Raw genomic sequence first — 23,790 nt, forward strand, 5'->3', positions numbered from 1 at the left:
CATTATGATTTTTAGGATCCAGTTTATCGTCGAACATAGTTTCCAAGCAAGTCAGATTCAATGCGTGAAATATTTTTGAGTAAGACAAAACGGCTAATATCTCTCATATATCAGAATATTTACAATTAACAAAATACACATAGAGGATATATTCATGTGTTTTATGCTGCCTTTCATTAATTTACCACGGAGCTGTGATGAAAGTATAACAAAATATTTCTTGTTTTCCTCTACTTGATGTTAAATGTTCAGGCCCCGTGTTCACAAAACATTTTCGGTCTCAGCTGAGTTTGATAATGAAACTTTGTCATTTGTATCTAAATGGCTTGTTTAAAACTGAATTTCAAATTAATAACTATTTTCAAGAGGCTATTCAGTATTGATGGTCGGTCTCAGTTTGAATTTAACCTTGAAATTTTCGTAAAATTGATATTAAAAACTCAAACTCAGCTGAGAGCAAAAAATGTTTTGTGAACACGGGGTCAGATCATTTAAATTTAACAATGTACACAGTAAGATTCACTTTGATTGAGCATTGATGGGTTGAGCACCTATGCTCGCTCGTGATCTTTGCTGGTTTTCCTTACATTGTCTTTGATTTGGTCACCGTAAACCTTGGATAATTCATGTACTTTGCTTATCTCATTGCAACCTTGAACAGTCCTTGGTTTACTGTATTTATAATTTGAGGTAACCAATAAAAATGGATCTAGTTGTGATCTGGAAGAGCAGAAAATTGTTTCTAATTAGTGTATGAATATTGCAAGTGAATTAAAGTTTATAAAATCTGTTTCTACAAATTTTTATGATGTGTCATGAATTATTGTTTTAATGGTTTAAATACTGGTTACAGTACTTTTGGGGAAAAAACCCATCTTAGCAATTAGTTGAGATGTGACTTTGGGTTAAAAAACTATCTGACTAAAGTACTTGATCTTCTAAACGAAGATCTGAGAACGACCCATTCACATTCGTCTTCTGTATATTTTGGATTTCTAATATTGCTATTTTTATTTTCGCAAATCTATTTTTATTTGAACCAATCAGACAACTTGTTCAAATGTCAAAGAGTAAGAAAAATTTGCAGTCAATCCAAGACTCGAACCTGGGACCTCTCGCTTACAGAGCAAGTGCCCTACCGACTGAGCTAACCGGCTATCTGACATCTTTCGACATAAAAATTGTAGATATCAAAAACCAAGGCTTTTTAAAGCTTGCAGAATGTTGTAAGTTAGCTTTTGATTGGCTAGCGGAAGGGTCGTCAGAACGAGGCTATCAATAGCTCGTTGTCAGATCCTATGCGTAGCGTAATAGGATATGTACTTTAGTCAGATTGGGTTAAAAAATTAAAAGAAAAAAAGGTTGATTTTTTATGGGCAATAGTGTACAGTATCTATTATCAAATTGCCAAGAAACTACTCTGTTAGTATGTAACAAAAGAATTTGGGTTCCAGTACATGTGTAACTACAGCTTAACCTTTAGCATGCTAGATAAATTGTCATCTGCTGGAAATGTCGTCTGCTAAAATTGTAAAGTTCATTCAATTTGCTCCAAAATTGGAAGAAATATTGTCAGAGTAGCAAACAGCTTGGAACCTGATCAGACGCCGATTTAATCGGCGTCTGATCTGGTTCCAAGCTGTTTGCAAAGGCTGTTAAATTCGCCTGCAGCAGGAATAAGGGTTAAACATATATACGCTAGCATAAAAATTTGAAAAGGAAATTAAAGTATAACACAATTTTCATGTTGTATGGTTTAGAAAATTGAATTGTTTATACATTGTTTTTATGCACTATAAAAGGTAGGTTAAGTTTGAAAATCATCACAGCTCTGTGTATATTTCCCATTTGAATCTTGATTTGCCATTTTCATTTCTGTAAAATGTAGTTTTCACACTGTTAGAATAACTTAATTTGCTTCAAATGAAACTTAACATTTATACATTTGTCTTCATTATAATCCTACTGCATAGATAATGCTTTCTCTGACACTAGATTTTATACTCCTGCTTTAACAACTATGAAATATTCTGTTAATAACATTTCCCTTTATTGCAGTGCTAATTAGCTGTGCTGAGGATTGGCTGTTTAGCCAGTATCATGAGCATTTAGCTAGAAAAATGCTCAGTTAGTGTTAATCTTTTTCTTTTTAGAAAGGAACTCTTTGTTTCTACTATATCTATGTTCTAACCCACTTACATTCATATTACAGATGATCCCTTCATATTAATGCATATCAGTTAGGATAATTCACAGTGTAAGATTGTTTTTATCCACTCTAAAATCTGAAATATTGCCTGAATATAGCTCTCACTTTTAGATTTCTTCCTGTTACTTTACCCAAGTAGAAATTTAATTCACTGCATATGTGATGTCAGTTTGGTGAATTGCACATCTACATTTTTGGATTGTTTTGTTTTTGCTTAAAAATTTGTGATATTCTTTAGAGATTGATTTTTCATATGTGTATGACTTTGTATGTTTGGGATATTCATGAAACTGTGATCATTGCAAAGGGGAAGGAATGCCTAACCATGAGTTAATTTATATGAAAGCCATGGTCCAGTCATTGATAGAGCTGAAAGAATTTTAAAATCAGACAACTATTAAAAAAAAGATATGGCAGTTTGAAATTTAAGAAAATGGCTGACCATGCAACCATATTGGTTAGTGCCAATGTTCACATTATCAGGGTAATAAAAAAGTCAAAAATATTACCCATTATTGTAGCAGGGTACTTTCTTATACATACACATACATATATGAAAACTTACCTTCTCTTCAAAGCAAAATTTTGACACAGGAGGAAATCATGGAAGTGAGAGCAGTGTGGTCTGGGACTAACATATTGAATACTGTAGTTCAATAGATAAAGAGCTTAAACATGCTATCTACATTGCAATAACTGTATCATTATTATAGTTTATCATATTCTGCTTGTTGGTGTTTGATTATTCTCTTACAAGCTAACAGTTCATCATCCAAATTATATCAAAATTTGAAAAATTGTTGTTATTCCAGAACTTGCAGTGATATTGTGATTTTAAATGTAAGAAAATTACAGAATTTTTGGTTACAGATGCCTGTAGATAGCTAGTTTAAAGGACATAACAGGTTATGAAATACAAAATATTATAGGATTCAGTTATCATTAATTAAGGCTGTCAATTTTACTGGGATAATTTGTCTATTGGAAATTACTGAAATTTACACCCACTATAAGACGGGGACACAGATTCTTAGTGCTTTTTATAGGCCAAATAAATAGACTTACAACTGAGTATGTACAAGGCATATAGTATTAAATGCCACATTAATGAACCTCAGTCTTTGATATTTATTTTAGAGCCTTAACTGTAATTAAAGTGTAGCCAAGGGATGAAATATTCGCTTTAACCTTTTGCAATGCTGAGCAATCTTTCGGTGATTGTTTATTTTCTATGTTTATTGAAAATAAGTTCAATCTTCTTCATGTACCTCACAGAGAGATCCTCCTTTAATCACACATTTGAGAAAAAATGAGAAAGATATACTCCAGTCTCCCAACACACACATATCTAAAGTGTCTTACCTTTAATATCCTAAAAATGTGTCTGACCTAACCTGATTCAAAACTTTGATTCAAAAACTAATATCAGTTAAGAGTCTGATTTTCATGGTAGGCGGAAATTCCCTCAACAAAATATATCTGATAAGAGCACAACAAGCTTTGTTCATTCCCTTCAGGAAATTATTAATGACTTGCTGTAACAAGGACAGGTCAGAAATACAGACATACTGTATGGTAAATTGAAAACTGTGTGCTTAACTGAAATTCAGAAACATAATATAATTCATTTTAACACTTAAGTCAGTTTTATGAATATGAAACCAGTTGCTCAACACAACAAAAATGAAAATGTTTCAGGCTCTGTTTGATTGAGCTTGTTCATTGACAGTTTTGGAAATGCATGCTTCTGTCCACACCCTATAAAACTAAGTTTTAAAACCAAACTTTGAATGTTATCTTGCCATTGGTCAATCAGAAGCAGCCAATCAAATGCTTGAGAATTTAGACTGGTCTTCAAACTTAGTTTTATCACCTTGGAATCAATCATATTTATGTTACAATACCTATTGTATATACTGCATGCAGTCTGTGTTGAATTTGTGCTCCAAGTTTGTAAAGCATGGTTATTGTTACTGTGCAATATTCGTTTGTTACAGAGGTTACAATATATATCTGTGAGTAAGATCCTATTGATACAAAATGGGTTGGTCTCAACTGATACTTAAACTGAAAATGTTGGGTTGTTTGTGCTTGTTTGAATTTAAGCTGCATACATCTTTATGGAAAATAATTGCTTTTTGTAAAGATATACTGAAATATACAAGGGTTGGTGTGCATGTACTGTATTGTCACAGAGCATTTGTATTATATTTTATTTGGAATTGGTTAGTATATATAAATTTTTCAAACTTTTACCTTTCAACAAGAATAGCACCAGCAGGTTTTGTAAAATAAATGATAATTTTAAGTATTTCAGGAAATAAATTTTGTGAGTTAGATAGTTTAGCAGCCAGGTGCTGATGCACAGTTAGAAAAAAACATATGATGTAAAAGTGTAACATTGTATTTAAAAGCAGTCTTTTCTTGATAGAACTCAGTCTGGTTTGGTCTCTGTTACACACACTTCAGTGTATTCAGAAAATATCTATTGAGTTTGTGAGAGAAAGTGGTTAGTTTACTTTGGTGCTGTTTGGACAGAATGCCTAGAAAACTTAATTGTCTTGCAAAAAACATAACAATGAGGTATCGTTTACATTTTATACTAAGTGTGAGATGCAGTTTGAACACTTCCAAGATAAAGACTGCTGAAAAACAAATAAGGAAAGTTTCTAACAAGACAGTGAATGTAAATGAAATAGAATGTATTCTGTGTGTTTTTCAGGGTGGTGGTGGACAACGTCTGAGCGGAGATTACAACAGTTATATAAATGGTGGAGCTCCACCCGCACCTCCCCCACCAGCAGCAAATCGACCAGCAAGTCGCGGAGGTGACAAATCTTTTCGATACTTTTGATGATGATATGTCTTACTTTTAATTTTCAGTTTTACTTGTGACATTTTTTTCATGGTGACAAGTCTTATGAAAAACAAATCAAACCTGCTGGAAGTGAAGCTCTGTGTTACGAAACAGTTTTATGTATTTTGACTTTAAAATTACTTTGGTTGTACACAAATATCCTGTTGTATAGTTTTACTTCACTTTTTGCAGCATTAACAATTTTCATTTGTATGTAACAGACATGATGTCTTCATTGAATGCATACAGCGTTTATGCAGAATAAATGTATAAAGGGTGGAATGATACAGCGGCTATTAGTGCAGAGTATAGATGCATCATGGTTTCTCAAAAAAATATTTTATAGCTAATAAATTAAAATTTCCTAGACAGAGATAGATGGACTGTATATATCAAAAATAGAATATAAATTTTAAATGTACCCCTATTTTAATTTGTTGTGACATGGAAGTTTGAGGGCCATCAGTATGTTTATGATTTATCAGTATTTTTATGTGTCTATTGGTAATTTACATTTAAGCAGAATTAGTGACAGAAGATTTGTTTAGATCTATATTATACCTGCAAGTTTAGCATCGATGTCTAACGATTTAAGTTGTTAACATTCGGGAATAATAAAAACTTGATTTTGAACATATTTATACCGATGCACTTTAATAATTACAACAAAAATATAATAATATATAAGTGGCAAAGCTGCTCTTCGTGACTTCATCAGAGAGCTGTTATATAAAACATATGAAATTTTCATAAGAAGAAAGAACAGTATCTATTACGAACTGAGGTTTTTGTTTGGTGATGAAGATGCTTGCATCACACTTTTCCAAGCTACTAGATGTTTGATAAATTGATCAATGTGATATATACTTTCATCAGCTGGGAACCATTCTATACTTTCATCAGCTGGGAACCATTCTTTTGTTTAGTACTTTCTTGATTACATGTACAAACATTTCATTTTACATTTTTATTTTTCATAAAAAAAACATCATTCAGGAATATAGATATTGAGAAGAACAAATCAAAATATTCACATTCCATTGTTTGTTTTGTGTGATGTACAGTAGGGAATGAGTTTAGAATCTGACTTAAATAGATACCCACTCTTTTTAGAAACAATATCAGAGTTGTTTATTATTACAATGTCTTAAGTACACAGATGTCTACATTTTTGTAATTACGGTATTGTAGATGGTTGCCATGGAAGTTTATTTTATTGTACATGTTAAAGTGTTAATGATTATCATGTTAAAATCTTACATATCATTATAATGTTATTATGCAAAGAATATATAATATGTGAATTGTCTGCATATATATTATGTATATATTTTGTACAGGTCATATTGGTAATAGATTTGCCATGTATAGTTGTATAGATGTTTATATGAACTTTTCTTGATCTTGCAAAACTAAACTAGATATGAAGACCTTAAATTTTTGTCTGATTTCATCAGACTTAAGGTAGTTCTGCATGTTAGGATCGAAATTTTTCTACAATGTAGAATTTGATTAAACTCTGATTTTTCAAAACATCGGAATATACTAAGAAAATTCAGCAAATAAAAAAGATAGGGTCGTGTGCTTGATTTTTTGCTAGACTGATTTGAAAAATTTCGACCTCACGCAAGTTTTCATAATGGGAGTCTGTTGGAAAAACGCAATTTTCAAAACATTTTCACGAATAGAAATCTTTCTACAATGTAGATTTTAATGAAACTTCTCACAGTCATAAATAAACATATGGCCTATAATATGGTGAAATAAAATGTATAGGTCCGTGTGCTTATTTTTGAGATATTTGGCTATGATTAAAGTGAACCGCCTATTTAAGCTAATTTTAAGACATTATTTTGAATTATTTAACGTTTAAGATGTTTTAATATCATATTTTAACTTTAGAAAGATAGTAACAGTGCCATTTTAATACATTTATTCACAGGTTGCCCTTAATTCATAAACTGATTTTCGTTTCCGTACGCCGAATCCAGGCATTATTCTACGTTTTCCGGATAAGTGACGTTACGCCATCACTTCCGGTTTTTCAAACGTGCAGAACTACCTTAAATATATCACTTGTGTTGAAAACAAGTTACTTTAAGAATTAGTGGTGTATAGTATTAATATAAATTGCAGAACTTGTTTCACAGTCAGTATGAAATAAGGGTATAACTTTTTGGTGTTATCTGATGTGAAAAGGACACAAAATTAATTTTCATCTTAGTTATGAGAAGGACTTGGAAATCTTTTTTTCTCTGTCTCATTTCATGATAGCTTTGTTTCTCAGAAACCTTGAAATAACCTGGCCTAAAATAATTAAGGTCAATGTCAAACCTGGCGCAAATACTCCAGGTTAAGTTAAAAAATATCAGTTATCAGGAGTTGTCTTCCTTTGTGTTTATCCATTCCCTTACACACTATTGATCAAACTTACCACAAATATGCATCCATCTTGAAAGATGATCCATCTTCTTGACCATTAAAACTTCTTTCTTTGTATCATGAATGAAACTGGTTATTTTCAAAGAAAAAAATTACTGCAGTTTTGGATCAGGTATTTTCTTATGTAGCTTTAACAACTTGTTATTAACTTGTATAGTTTACTTGTTGATATGTTAAAGTATTGTCAGAGTTTGGGAAAGGATGTATTATTATTAATCACTTGAAAGTCTATTGTTTGAAGATGTTTTATATTGAATATATAGATATATATGTACTACAATATTTCATTATATTAAAAGATAATAACTAGGTATCATTTAATGAATTAAGCATTGTGAATATCATATCTTGCCATTAGAGAACCAGTATCACGTCATTATGTCTATGATAAATATACAAGTCGTCTTTACCCATGAGAGCGTGAAGGAACGCTTTCAAATATTTCTCATGAAAAAGCTTTAATTCAACTTTCTTTATTTCATTTCCACTTACCGGTAACCTATTTTTTATAGAAACCATTTAGCAATAAAACCTTAACTTCTCTGTGCAATTGTAGTTCATATTGATGTTCTGTTACAAATATAGCATGTGTTAGGGTATATGGAGAGTTTGCAATTTACTGTAATACCTAATAGGGTGTTTTTGTTGAAAAGACAACATAAATAATCCTGTGAAATCGGGAAGTTTGTGGCAAAAATTTGACAGTTGTATAGTAGTTGGATTGAATGTGGTAAAATACTGATTTTAAATTTTTTTATGATTTAGTAACAACAGAAACTTTATATGACATTATTCTGGTAATATCCTAGCATTTGAATCAGCATTTTGTAATTGAACATTTGGGTTGTGACTTCCCCTTTGTTTGTTTCTTTTTTCTGTCTTAAACTAGTTTGGTAAACTTTAAAGGTAACTTGGTCAGATTTAAAAACACATTATTTTGTATTTTGCCTTTTTGGACTCTGTTTTTGACAATAGATCTGATTTAGTTATGTGATGATATAGCAGTTTTATGGAAAGGCAGGCTTCAGGAATTGGGTTTAGTCAATCATGTAAAAATCCTGCTTATGTCCACACTACTACGTGTAAGGAATATATGCATGAGTACAAGTAAATATGCATTACTCCAGAAATTGTTCAGCTAAACTAGAGACATTTAAAAGAATGAATTAAGGTAAAAAAATTCCAAGCCCCACCATTTACAGCCTTTGCTTTCATTCCTTGTATGTGCTACATATATATCTGTTTATTCTGTAGAAGCCAGTTTCATGTATTTCCATATTTTTTCAGTTAAAGCACACACAGTTTATTTTGTGTTAACACATTATGCATTGGCACAACATATATATATTGCATACACATACCTAGCAATTCCCTCTTTTTTTTTTAAGCAGATAAAACTGTGCTTGTCACTCTCATGCATTGTAAACACATTAAATATGTTAAACTGATATATAAGAAAATATTGTTTCATTTGCAGATTGTCATTTTTGAGAGTTTTACTTTGCTACAAAATCTTTTGCTTTGCCTTCATTCTTTAATGTCTGCAGTGGCTTGCTACTGTCAGTTTCATTGAAACCTACCTGTAGGATACATCATTCTGCTTAAATTCAGATTACATACAGAAATGTTCTTTGCTGATTATTGTTTAGCTGAAATTTCAGGTAAATTCAAGAAAAATATGCAAATAAATTTTACCTTCCATGCTAGCTTAGAAACTGTGCGTCAGTGTTCTCTACCCAGAATTCCTTTCACCTGCCTTCCCATAATTCTCTGCTGTAAATGGTTGTGCTATATTTAGTAGAGTATACTCAGCAGTCTGTTAATATCATATTTATTTACCAAAAAATAAACAAATACATTTGTACGAAACATTTAATATGAATAAATATAAAAGATTATAAAGAGTTTCTGGTTTTTCCCATAGACTGCCATTATATGTTAAAAACATGGAGAAATGCATATTTAAGAAACAATCATTTGGAGACTTTTGCAGTGCAGACAAGTTTGTAAAAGTTGACTTGTCTGGCCAATTTGTATATACATTTAGCACTTCTTTCACTCTTTTTCACCTCTGTCAGTGTTTGCAAATGCTGAATGTCTGACTGTTTTTAGCTTGACTATTTTCAGATTAAGTAGAACTATCCTAATCACCATGGCGTCAGCATCACACCTTTGTTAAGTTTTTCGTACCGATCCATATTTTGAGAAAACCTTTTGAGAACTTTCAACACTTGTGTACCATCATCATGTCCAGTTTTAAGTGAATGAAAATCAACTCGGAGAGATTCTTGCTTCAAGTTTTCACACTGGAAAAGTACTGAACATGAACCACATTTACTTGTCACTGCCAGATTTGACTCTCTGTTGTGACCAGAGCAATAGAACATATTTAAGACTGGAGTAGAAGGCATGAGTAAAGAGGTGTGACAGCTCTCAAAGGTTTTAGCCAGGTGGTTTAAGTGCTTGGTCACTTACTTTTAACAAATGATTATGAAGTCTGGAATCACCATTCCAAGATGGAGGTGAAGATATCTTCTAATAAATTGAGTTCGAAAGATGACAATATGGTAAATTTAACCGTACAAAAATGAATGTTCAATTTTAGCTCACCTGAGCACTAAGTGCTTAAGGTGAAGTATTGTGATCACCGTGTGTCCATCATCAGTAATTATAGTAGGATAGTGATGGCTTTGTCAATAATATGACCGCCATGTTTTTTGTTAAAAACATAAACTACATTGAGTTCTGTGTAAAAGTCTGTTTAGATAGTTGTTTTTTCACATATATGTCGCATGTTTGAACATTTGACAAACGTTGTAGGAAGTTTTACTGAATGTTTGTCTTAAAGAAATGAAGGTTGGAATGAAAACTGTGTCATCTGGGATAATAACCTAGGCCAGGTGAGCGATATTAGGCCATAAAGACATTATTAGACAATATCTATATCCCGAAGATCGGGGTAAACAGACATGACATTGCAGTTTCTTTTAAGATTTTTACCACCGACCCTGGAAAATAGGAAACTTAAACATTATTTAAGTAAAAACTCAGTTGAATGTCCATCTGCCTTTTATGCCCCAAAGTTTACTACACATTGGCAACATAATTTGCATTGTCTGGCATTCTACAAGTCTGCTGCCTTTCAGTTGGTCAAAAGATGTCACATGCAGGCCTGATATATTTCATATCGGGGGTAAGTAAACATCGGATAATTATGGATTTAGATTTAAACTAAAATAGTTGCTGCATTAGCATTTGAAAAAAAAACTGAACTATATATATATATATATAAAGGGTAGTTGACAAGACAAAATTTCTTACATGGTTAGATTTTTACCACATATTGGGTATATGCTCTTGAAAGCCAATAATTGGCTATAGCTTGGCTTCAACCGTTTTGGACTTTCTTGACGACATATATCCCTTTATTTGGGTCACCAACTATATTACTAATATTACCTTAAAAATGATATTTAATTATTAACATGTGTAAACAATTTTGTTTTTTGGTTTTAAGTGCAAGAAAGTTATTATACAGCAATGGTGTTGGTTTGATCCACGTATACATGAAGAAAATACATTTATGACCAAATTTGTATAACATTTAAAGGATCAATATTTTCAAGAATAGCTCTACCTGGGGACAGATGGCTCAAAATTGTATAAAAATGTATCATTTGTTTAATTTGCTTCAGTCATACTTTATTTATATTTATGTAATGAGGAAACTTTTTATGCCCCCGGCATCTACTGATGCGGGAGGCATATAGTGATTGTCCTGTCCGTTCGTCCGTCCGTCTGTACGAGGTTAACCAAATTGGAATGTTTCGTCTAGCATCAATACCCCTTACTAGAATAACTTGATACTAATGCAGATGTAACCTGTGACCATTCTTCATCTTCAGACATCACCTGACCTCAGTTTGACCTTGACCTCATTTTGGACTTTGGTTGCTTTATATGGACCATCTCTTGGTTAACCAAATGGGACCGTTTCGTCTAGCATCATAGAATACCCCTTACAAGAATGAATTGATACTAATGCAGATGTAACCTGTGACCATTCCTCATCTTCAAACATCACCTGACCTCAGTTTGACCTTGACCTTGAACTTGACCTCGTTTTGAACTAAGGTTGCTTTGTATCTACAAGGATGCCCCCGGGGGCATCAAGCGTTTATTGAACGCAGCTTTTGTTTCTTGTAAATCTACGGTTTTCCACAAGCAACTTTGAAATAGAGAGGCAGATATAACAATACTCTGAAAGAAAATAGAATTTGTAAATTATGTGATGCTATGATGGAGACTGAGTTCCATTTCGTTTTAGTTTTTTTTTTTTAAATTGCTATGTATTAGAGAAACATGAATACATAGCAAATATTTTGAAAATACAAATCTTCATAATGAAATACAACTCTGCTACTATGCATTCCTAGAACAAAAATTAAATAGTATGAAACTTTATATTTTATGTAGATAAACTTTGACCAAATGTTATCATCAGCATTTTATCATAGGTATCTGGCAGTTAGCAAACAAATACATGGTCATTAACTGATTGTTAATCAGATTTAGCAGTCAATGAAAGCAGTTGAAATGAACTTTTCTCAGTCTAAGAAACAAAGAAAATCAACCTTTTTATTTGAAAGTAGTGAGTGTTTGCTTCAGCCTTTAAGAAGGGAGGCCAATTGCTGTAAGTATTTTTGCAATATACTATTTTTACTAACAAAACACAACTATATTGTAGCATGCACCTGCTTTTTAGTTTGTTTTATATAACATGTAACTTACTGATTTACTGATATTTAAGGGAACACCGTTAGCTCATTGTACTTCACTCCATTTTGTATTGCCTCCCGAATATTGTTAAATGTTTTTGTTAGGATTATGTTTATTTTGAATTAATATAGAATATATCTCACTGAGAGATGAGATGATTTATATATTGTCATGAGTGCACAGCAAAAATGTGAAATTGTGCTTTTCGAAATGAGATATATTTCATATTAATGAATAATGAACATATTTTTGCTTTATTCTGAGCTTAATTCTGTTGAAATACACATTTTGCAACAAATTTTTATCTTGGTGTGGGAAACAGAAATCTGTAAATGAACCCAATAGTGTCAGACATCTTGTGATGTTACAAAGACACATGCAACAAAGTTTCATTTCATTTCATTTTTTGCAGCAATAATATGAGCATAGTCTGGTAGCATTATGAAATTCATGTTCGTTAAAGTGAAATTCATGATAGTTAAAGTTATTTGAATAAAGAAACATGATATATAAACAGTGATCTTCCCTTACATTTGAGAGAATATACATTTTGAATTAGTTATCCACTTGTTTTAAATATTGTACAGATTATATTGAGAATATTAACTGCTAGCTAAAAACAATGACAGGAAAGATGATAATTATGTGCACAAAGGTGCACAAAAAACTATCAGATTTGTCTTCAAGATGTAAACACATCCTAAAACGTTTTATCAGTGGAAAAATAAGTTTTTCTCAAAAATGATGCAAAACTTACAAAAGCATTGCCTCTGACCTTGCTTATTCCACCATATGTGCAAAGTGCTTAGGTTGCAATATTTGACTTTTCTATATTTTCTTTTTTCCATCAGTGAGAGTTTAACATTTTATCAATTTTTTTCTGATTGTATTTGCAATTTATTATTTTCTATATGTATGCTACATGAAGTCATGGATTTGATAATGCAGATATAAACAAAATTGTTCACAATTCAGGTTTCGCATTTTGAATGGTGACCATTGGCACAAGAGTTCTAGTTTTTTCTTCTAAGTCAGTTTATTTACAGTTTGTTGTGCTTTGTACATGTATACATTATGGATGAATTTCTTACAGTGTGAGTGTATGTAGCAGGGTATTACATGGAGTGAGTGTATGTAGCAACATATAACACGGAGTGAGTGTATGTAGCAAGGTATAACACAGAGTGAGTGTATGTAGCAAGGTATAACATGGAGTGAGTGTATGTAGCAAGGTATAACATGGAGTGAGTGTATGTAGCAAGGTATAACATGGAGCGAGTGTATGTAGCAAGGTATAGCATGGAGCGAGTGTATGTAGCAAGGTATAGCATGGAGCGAGTGTATGTAGCAAGGTATAACATGGAGCGAGTGTATGTAGCAAGGTATAACACTGAGTGAGTGTATGTAGCAAGGTATAACATGGAGTGAGTGTATGTAGCAACATATAACACGGAGTGAGTGTATGTAGCAAGGTATAACACAGAGTGAGTGTATGTAGCAAGGTATAACACGGAGTGAGTGTATGTAGCAAGGTATAACACTGAGTGAGTGTATGTAGCAAGGTATAACATGGAGTGAGTGTATGTAGCAAGGTATAACATGGAGTGAGTGTATGTAGCAAGGTATAACATGGAGTGAGTGTATGGCAAGTTATAACACGGAGTGAGTGTATGTAGCAAGGTATAACACGGAGTGAGTGTATGTAGCAAGTTATAACACGGAGTGAGTGTATGTAGCAAGGTATAACACGGAGTGAGTGTATGTAGCAAGGTATAACACGGAGTGAGTGTATGTAGCAAGGTATAACAAGGAGTAAGTGTATGTAGCAAGGTATAACATGGAGTGAGTGTATGTAGCAAGGTATAACATGGAGTGAGTGTATGGCAAGTTATAACACGGAGTGAGTGTATGTAGCAAGGTATAACACGGAGTGAGTGTATGTAGCAAGGTATAACACTGAGTGAGTGTATGTAGCAGGGTATTACATGGAGTGAGTGTATGTAGCAACGTATAACACGGAGTGAGTGTATGTAGCAAGGTATAACACAGAGTGAGTGTATGTAGCAAGGTATAACATGGAGTGAGTGTATGTAGCAAGGTATAACATGGAGTGAGTGTATGTAGCAAGGTATAACACAGAGTGAATGTATGTAGCAAGGTATAACATGGAGTGAGTGTATGTAGCAAGGTATAACACCGAGTGAGTGTATGTAGCAAGCCTATCCAACTACAAGTATGGTTGAAATCTTGCATGTGTGAAGGTTTTTTTTAACTTACATATGTCTCGTTTGCGAAGTTGCATATTTTAATGTTGTATTTTATGCATATTCTGTCACTAGGTGTTTTGGCATGTTTTGTTCATTATATTTTTATTTACATTTTATTCTTTGCATGTGTGAGCACTACTGTATACCTTGTCCTAAATAGTATTAAACCAAATTTCACAGGATAGTATCCTTTTACCCACCAATAACGGTGAGGGTGCACAATAACTGGTTGTTTGCATGAAATGGATGTGTTATGTCATTTTTGACATCGTTTTATTCTTGTCAACATGTTTAAACATTCTTTATATGATTGAATGATTTAAGTTACTGAGTACTGATTATTACATCTACATATATACCTAATAAACAACTTCTTAAACAAGAATGACTTGTCTGCCATTGGTGAAAAACACTCCTAATCTTATAAAGGCATGCAAGCTCCACTCTCGTTGAAGTATAAGTTAAGTCCTGCAGGACTAAATGCATGTCATTGTTGTTTAATAAACAAGTATTATATCAAAAATACTAAAACTGTATTGTTTATTTAATTCATATAGAAATATTTATTAGATTACTAACAATTTTGTTAATTTATGCAGCACTTGACATGTATTTATCAAATCGTTAATACATGTAGTTTATTGTTTATATTGCATGAGAAAGTATTATTTATGGGGATTCAGGTTTGTGGCATGTCATTCAATGAAATTAAATTCTTAAGAATAATGGAATTATGAAATTGAAATTCATGATTCTTGTCCTTCAAAAAAGCTATCTTGGTAAAAAAAAAAAACACAAAAAAAAAAAAATATTAAATTAAGTACTTTCACAGTTAATACACATTTTTCAGTGGATTTTTGAAATATAACAGTAAAATGATCTTGTTTATCTACTATATTTGGCGCCATATATTCGCTATGAAATAGTGTTTCCTTATTTCATCTACTTGGTTATAGAATCGAAATAATATAAAGCAGAACCAGGCTTTAAAATACCTCAACAATACGAGTCAAATATATGCTGCAGTTATAATTTACTTGGGCTACGTCCTCAAGAAATTATTCTGTAAGCGTATAACCTCATTGTATAGTTTTGATATGTTAAAATAAGGTTCTGCTATATATTATTTTCTTAAATAACTCTCACAGAAATAGATCTATGTAAATATGTTCTACATGAACGATGTGACATTGTGATTTTTCGCTGATATAATTAAGATGAAACATGGGCAAAATTAGTGAAAGATTGTTAAAACCATTGAAAAGACTTGAAATAAACAGAAAATTTGATTTTTTTTTTGGCGTATAAAATCAAATTATCTTTCACTGGAGAAACTAAATTTTCACTTGTGGCAAAAATATGATTTCTGATGTTCATTTAGTAAAAGATATTTTGATTTAACACAAACGATTTCAAATGTATCATCTACTGCAAAGTCATATAATTTCACTGGCGCAAAATTTTGTGGTTTGGACCAAAATGGTTATTTCTTGGGAGCTTAGATTCATGGATTTCAAAGTTAAAAGATAGCGATAATAGGCTGCAGTCTTTGCTCCTGGGGATTTAGTGGACTGACACAACCATGCAATCCATGAAATTTAGTTTCTCACAAATATTAATGATTTCACAGTAGATATAGTTTGCACAAAGGTTTTTGATACATTGCTAACATTTTATTTATTTCTGTACTTGTTCTATATCGTTTGAATGTTTCATATAGCACCATATACTAACATTTTATCATTTCTATACTTGTTGTATATCTTTTGAATGTTTTAGAATTAGCACCAATTAGTTTATCACTAAATTCAAATTCTGTCACAGATTAGTATTCTAATGATTACCATTTTATTTTGTCATCTGAAGTGAATTTGTCTGTTTGATGGCACAGTAAATTTCTCTTATTGCTTTAACATTACTTCACTGCATTATATTAGTTATTATAGATGACTTAAAATCCTTTAAAGATAGCTACAATGTTTGTATGGTTAATATCAGATCAAGATAAAATGTTGAAGAAATTTTGTTAAGGCTTTAAAACAATTCAAAAACAGATAGTGTAAAAAATGTTGATAATCTTCTATTTCTATAGAGGCAGAGAGGCGACAGCGTGAACCTCCGGCAGAGTTACGGCAGAACAGACCCATTCCCGCTTCAAGACCGCATGGTGAAAGTAAGACTTGTAAATTCTTTTGTTGTTTAAACCATTCACTTTCAGCTTACTGTATTACAGTGCAACTTGCAAAATCGGCAATATTTTCAATGGGATTTTTAGACCGTATGTTTTCTGGTAACCTGCACTAAGGTCATGCAAAATAAGCAGACAAACCACTTTAATCTGTAGTTATAATGATACATGGATTTTTCCTCTTCAATCTTTTTGATCAGAAGTCAAACTCGAGGAATAGACTTCCATTCTAGACTTCTATTTGGTGTTTAATGCGGAAGATGACCTCTAAATCCAGTGTTCCTTAAAGCAAAATGTAATGCTTTAAAAGTATTCAATCATATATGAAAATTGTTAAACATTTTTCAATGAATAGACATACAGTTTGATTTGAATATTGTATATGTCCTTAAATTTTGTTCATTTTTAGTTTAATTGGATTCATTTCTTACTTTTGTCCTATCCAATTATCTAAATATCCAGAAGTTGTCTCACACACGCAAACTGGATCTTTATGCATTTGAAACTTGTTTACCCGATTTGTTATACAATAACATGTTTTATATTTTAACTGTAGAGAGCATGTATTCTGAGGACTTACACAATGAACTCCGCAATAAGATGAACACCAGTGATGAAAGGATGAGTCCCAGGGGACGCGAGGATAGGCTGTCCTACACACAAGATGATAGGTCGTACCAACAATCATCCCCACACAGACACAGTGGGTCCTACACACAAGATGATAGGTCCTACCCCCAACCACCACCAAGCAGACAGAATAGTAGCAGTCCTAGGAGTCCTGTTTTGAACAACAGACGTAACTACAACATTAACCAGTATTCAACACCAGAGGAAGTCAGGGAGTGGATTGAGATTAAAGGATTTTCCAGAAGGTGAATTGTTGTTAATTTCAGTTTCATTACTCAAATTTTGATGACTGACTTTTCTCACAAGATCAGATTCCAAGGTAGTGTTACCCGATCATCTAGTTATTTCTAAATAAAATTTTGAAATTGACCAAAGGCAAGGTTGTATTTTGGGGCTGGTCTCCAACATCATAGATCATCTGAGAATTATACAGAACTGAAAGAAAAAAGAAATGCAGATAAAAGATGTTTATATCATTCAGTCTGATAATCTTTTTGTGTAAAATTCAGTACTTATAAAGTGTTGCCGTTTCCCTTTCTAACAACTTGGTGTCATTGTGTTTTAGGTTTTTATATACTCATTCTTTTCGGTGATTTCAATAACGCCTCTCTCTTTGGTTACCAGAGTTTTACTTTGACAATTGTTTTCCTTCAGATGTATGGATCTTCTAACTGGTTACAATGGCCTTGACCTTTTTGGCCTAGATAAGCATGAATTAGAGAGACTTCTAGGAAGAGATGAGGGACGTTTTCTGGACAGTCTTCTCATGGTGCAGAAAAATAATGCAGGGGTAACAGTTTTATCTATTCAACCAGTCACCATGTTTGTTTTGTGTTTGAAATATTACAGTGCATTATATTTGATAATTTCACAGTGAAGTTATCGAATTGTCTGACTGGTACAGAACTACGCTGGAACGCAAAGTTACAATAACAGGAAATTCAAAAACATACTTCAATAAAGACATAAAAGTTTATTGTTTCTTACAAGAATATGAAAATATATCCCCTTAAGAATGAAATTTAAAAGAAATGTATAAATCTCGTAGATCTTTCTGTTGTTTTTTTTTTTCAAACAACAAGGTCAAGAACATTTCTTCCATCTTTTGCTGTATACAATAGGTTGGCTAATTAATATCTTGAAAAAAAGCTTTTTAATGACAGTAAATATTTAGCAAAGAAGGGAAGTTACTCAGTCAAAGCTTGCATTTTACATTTGTACAGTTTCGTACAAGAGGAGCTTCAGAGCTGAGAGCAATATTAGAACGTAGAAAAGAAAGGTCTGATACAGATGGCAGGCGGGATGATGGTTTTGGTGCTCGACCAAGTTTTATGCCAGAAACACCACCAGACTATTCTCCAGCGGAATCTGATGGTTAGTGTTATAATGGATGTAGCTGGTTGATTTTTTTCATATATTTGATTGTGATTGCTCATCTTCCATTGTCTGTCCATCCATCTGTCTGTCTATCAACATTTTTCTTCAGATTACATCTCCTCTGAAACTACTGGTCAGAATTGCACGAAACTTGGTCAGTGGCATCCTGAAATGGTCCTCTACATGTTTGTTCTGATATTTCAGCTTTACCTTTCTTAGGAGCCACCAGAGCTAAAGTTAGAAAAACCTTTAAATGACTTTCTTATGAACTGCTTGATGGATCTTCATTAAACTTGATCTGTAGCATCATTATAAGGTCCTCTCCCAAATAAGTTTAGATGGGGGAGCTTGGCTGGCCACTAGAGCTAAAAATAGAAATACCTTTTAATGACTTCTTCTCATGAACCACTTGATGGAACTTGGTATGTAGCATCATTGTAAGGTCCTCTCTTGATTTTTTGTCGAGCCTGCTAGCGGATGCGAAGACATAGTTGTCCAAATGGCTGTTCAGTGTATGTGCCTGCATGCATCCGTCCGTCCTGGTTTGTTTGTCCGAACCATAACTTTGACATGCATGGAGCAATCTTGTTTATATTTGGCATGAATGTTAACCACAGTGAGACGGAGTGTCATGCGCAAACCCCAGGTTCCTATCTCAAAGGTCACAGTTGGAGGTCATATGTCATGTCAGATCTTGTCCGGCCCATAACTTTGACATGTATTAAGGAATCTTGTTTATATTTGGCATGAATGTTAACCACAGTGAGATGGAGTGTCATGCGCAAACCCCAGGTTCCTATCTCAAAGGTCAAGTTCACAGTTGGAGGTCAAATGTCATGTCAGATCTTATCCGGCCCATAACTTTGACATGTATTAAGGAATCTTGATTATATTTGGCATGAATGTTAACCACAGTGAGATGGAGTGTCATGCGCAAACCCCAGTTCCTATCTCAAAGGTCAAGGTCACAGTTGGAGGTCAAAGGTCATGTCAGATCTTATCCGGCCCATAACTTTGACATGCATTGAGGAATCTTGTTTATATTTTGCATGAATGTTTAACTTAATGAGACTGACTCTATCTCAAAGGTCAAGGTCACAGTTATGGGTCAAAGGGCGGGCTCGACATGTTGCCCATGGGCATCTAGTTTTAAATGGGGGAGCTTGGCTCCTAGTTACCGGTATGCAAAGTATACCCATTAGAAATAATTGTAACAGGTTACTGCTGTTTGGCTTAAAACTGTGGAGTAAGTAAAGCCATTCTTAGAAAAAATGTTTGTCTTCTGACCTCATACCGACCTGTGGAAATCACCGTTACCAAAAAGTATTTCAATAATTAAATAATAAAATGCTAAATATAGGTTTTGTAAAAGTTCTCACACAAACTTGATTCTTTAATAAGATGTAAATGCTCTCTTGTTAAAAATTCTTATACAGTTTATACTAAAAATCAAAATCAGTTATTCGACAGTGTTTGGAAAAAATGATGACAAGGTATATAAAGTTTATTAATTAGAATTTTAAACAAATTTTTCAGCTTCCTCGGATGACTACGGTGATGCGGGTAAGACACTTCGCAACCTACTAGAGAGACAGCGTAAGAAACTGCAGCAAGTTGGATACAATGGTCCGTACCAGTGATATATAACAACAAAAATATATACTTAATGTGGCCCTCACTAGAGATATATAATGACAAATATATTTGACATGAAGATGCCTCGACCAGTCATATATAGCAACAAAAATGTAGCCATTAGTAGGCCCCTACACACGATATATAGCAGCAAAAGTACAGACATCAGGTGAACAGTTTTGTTGCAAACGGGCCTCATGAAAATATTTCGTAAGCTATGAATACAAATAAGCAGTAAAAGTAATTACAGACATGAATTATTATTACATTATTACATTATGCACATAGAAGCATCTGTGATTTCTGTACAGCTTTGTGGCAACAGAATTATACCAGTATTTGGAAACAGAATCAGCTAACAAGAATTTCTGTCAATAGAGTACGTAATTATATATGCATCCATTAGAGGATAATGTGTAATAATGAATTGATTATGGTATAGCAAACTTTAGTATTCGGAAGTATATAACAAACTGTTTTAAATCTTACCATATGCATCAATAGAATGATTTCATTGTTAAACCCACCATGTTGTATTAACAATATCTAGGTTTTACTGAGCCAATAAACAGTTAATGCAGACATTTTTATGCAAATGTAAACCAGTTATGTTGATACTTCATTGTTGTTCCAGTTATTCTGATATTGCCATGTGAATATGCACAAGTTATTGTCATCATTCTATTGTTATTACATATCAAGTAAAAAGTCATGTTTTTGTATTGCATATCATGGCTTATTGTAGGACAGATTTAAGATTGTTGAACAATAATGTTCTTAGACTCATTACTGTCATTAAGTTCCTACTCAGAAACATACTTTTTCCATTACTTATTAAATCATCATTATATATATTATAAACCTGGAGTTCCAGTGAATTCAAACCGTACTTCATTCTCAGAATCCTGTAGAATTCAGGATTTGGTGTTTCAGTTTATGATTTAGCATATGAAATATAAAAATTTTCCTTGGGCAAACCCTACCTGCAGATAGTGAGACATTCAGTCTCCCACACTTTGGCATCTACACTCACACAGAGGTTGTAAATTACTGTTGTTTTTAGCTTGTCTGATTTTTGAAAAAAATCTGCGAGTTATTGTCATCACTTGATCGTTGGCTACAGCTTTGAAACTTTGCACACTTGTTTATCATCATTAGGGGACTATGTAGGCCAAGATCCATAACTCTTATATGCATATTTCAGAATTATTGCCCTTTTTGTACTTAGAAAATTTGAATTTTTTGCTTAAAATTTTTGTTTAGGTCCACCTCTTCTCAAAAACTGTAAGAGCTACGGCTTTGAAACTTTGCACATCTGTTTCTCATCATTAGGGGGACAATGTAGGTCAAGAATCATAACTCTCACCTGCATTTTGTCAGAGTTATGACCCTTTTTGTACTTAGAAAATCTGAACTATAACTCTTTCTTCATCTTGTCCAGCACTTGCAGTCGAGAGATGGCACCCGAAGGTGGTGTTCTTGTTTTTGTAAGCAAAGTCCAGCCTGTTTCGTAACAGTCAGTTAAGGTGCTGACTGAAAGTGACAACTGTTTACAGTTGAAAGATAGTGTAGGTCAGACTTTACAATACAGAAGGGTAGGATGTTTTAACTTACGTACTCATTGTAAAATATGGTTACCAAAAACTAAAAATTCTTTAAATGACTTCCGTATACGGTCGAATACCGTTACCTCGATATTCAAGGGACTGTACAAATTACATTGACGTATCCGAAGTTCGACGTAACGATATCAACTATCTGGGACTTCTTTGTACTTGTGTTGGACGTCTATATTGTCATTATACAATACTTTTTTTTCAGAGGGTGTGAAAGGGGAAAGAAATAATAAAAAACGTAAATACGATTTTCATTTTATTTACAAATAAAACATCTTAATCAAATACATACATACAACTTTTTAATTTTTCAAAATATACATTTAATCATTAGCATTTTTATTCCTTCCCTAAACAAGTCTGAATGCAGCGGTAACATTCTTAGCTGAGTAATCATTTTGACTGTGCTTCAGTAACGAAAATTTGAAAATTTGCTAGTTAAATACGCATACTGTTACTCAGTCCTAAATGGCAAACTTTTACTCCGTCAAACAGAAAATATTTCATCCAAATTAGTTGTTATATATGAAAACAGATTTCCTGCTTGCACGGTGTTTCATAACACTAATTATTGGGAATTAAAGGTAAACTTCCTGATATTTAAACTGGTTTAAAGATTAAATAATAAATAAAACAAACACACAAACTAACTTGAATATGATTAATACACCGCTGGACAACAATAGGTTGATTTTCACACCTTACAAAAAACATGGATATTATTTGACAAGCTGTGATATCGACGAAACCAGGTGTAAAAACAGTACAGGTAAGTTGACGGGACTGAAACATCTAATCAAGCTAAACAAAATATCGAGCTAATCATATCGAGGTAATGATAAATAATTACATTAAGATAAATAGGGAAAAATCAGGACCGACTCAAACACATCGTGCTAACCAGAGTATCGAGCTAACCGATATCGAGGTAACGATATTCAACTGTATATGTTATCATTTAATTTTGACTCTGGCATCTTGTATAAGAACAATAAAATAATGAATGAGATGTTAACCAGCTTCCTACAAGTTTCCAGCATTTCTTTTGATTAAGAGACACCATTTGCTGACTTAAAGGCGTACGCTAGAATTCCCTGTATATGAGATGGGCGAAAATTTTCCCAATAACAGAATTTCTTCAAACTTTGGATATTGAAGGACAATCATCTAAGAAACAAAAATATGCAATAAAAATCATAGGTCACCGGTATCGTAAAAGAGTTATCTGCCCTTGAAAACGCCATTTTTGGGGGAAATGCGGTTTTCAAGGGCAGATAACTCTTTTTCGATACCGGTGACCTATGATTTTTATTGCATATTTTTGTTTCTTAGATGATTGTCCTTCAATATCCAAAGTTTGAAGAAATTCTGTTATTGGGAAAATTTTCGCACCAAATTCTAGCATACGTCCTTAATGTTATCCAAACCTGGTTAGTAGTTCCATACTAGGTTAGTTAGTGACAGATATGGATTTTTGTATTGATGACAAGCAAATCCTGAAGTAGAAGGTAGTCAGCAAGAAAAAAGTTGGTAACATGATATAAAATAGACATTTTTTCAGAGTTCATTATTGGGTTTAGGCCTCTTTTTCATCACATAAGGATTTTCTTGACAGCATAATTATAGTCAGTACCCAGTCACAATTAGAGTGTTTGCAGATTGCATTTTGCTTTACAGTATTATTTCCTACCAGTGAAGCACTAAGTGATATATATTCTTTTCTAATGTTAGTTGTTTGTGCCATAAATGTTATATACATTTGTTATTATTGTTATTACATGTTATTACTA

General features: G+C 32.9%; 1 protein-coding gene and 1 long non-coding RNA gene across 9 annotated transcripts in view; one reads left to right on the forward strand and one right to left on the reverse strand.

Moving 5' to 3' along the window:
• Positions 1-21,456, forward strand: part of LOC123536297 (epidermal growth factor receptor kinase substrate 8-like) — a 111,625-nt gene extending 90,169 nt beyond the window's left edge. For all 8 annotated transcript variants that reach the window (XM_053528506.1, XM_053528508.1, XM_045319354.2 and 5 more), the window contains 6 exons: positions 4,932-5,037; positions 16,647-16,727; positions 17,299-17,617; positions 18,027-18,162; positions 18,596-18,746; positions 20,286-21,456. In XM_053528506.1, coding sequence (XP_053384481.1) covers positions 4,932-5,037; positions 16,647-16,727; positions 17,299-17,617; positions 18,027-18,162; positions 18,596-18,746; positions 20,286-20,389 — 897 coding nt within the window. In that variant the 3' untranslated portion in view covers positions 20,390-21,456. The remainder of the gene's footprint in view (positions 1-4,931; positions 5,038-16,646; positions 16,728-17,298; positions 17,618-18,026; positions 18,163-18,595; positions 18,747-20,285) is intronic.
• LOC128550133 (uncharacterized) lies at positions 6,046-9,428 on the reverse strand. The gene is made up of 2 exons (XR_008368122.1): positions 7,129-9,428; positions 6,046-6,524 (listed from the first exon to the last, which is right to left on the reverse strand). It is a non-coding gene; the product is annotated as an uncharacterized LOC128550133 (long non-coding RNA).
• Positions 21,457-23,790: the final 2,334 nt, after the last annotated feature.

This window comes from Mercenaria mercenaria, chromosome 17, assembly GCF_021730395.1.
Source record: "Mercenaria mercenaria strain notata chromosome 17, MADL_Memer_1, whole genome shotgun sequence".
NCBI classification, from domain to species: Eukaryota; Metazoa; Mollusca; class Bivalvia; order Venerida; family Veneridae; genus Mercenaria; species Mercenaria mercenaria.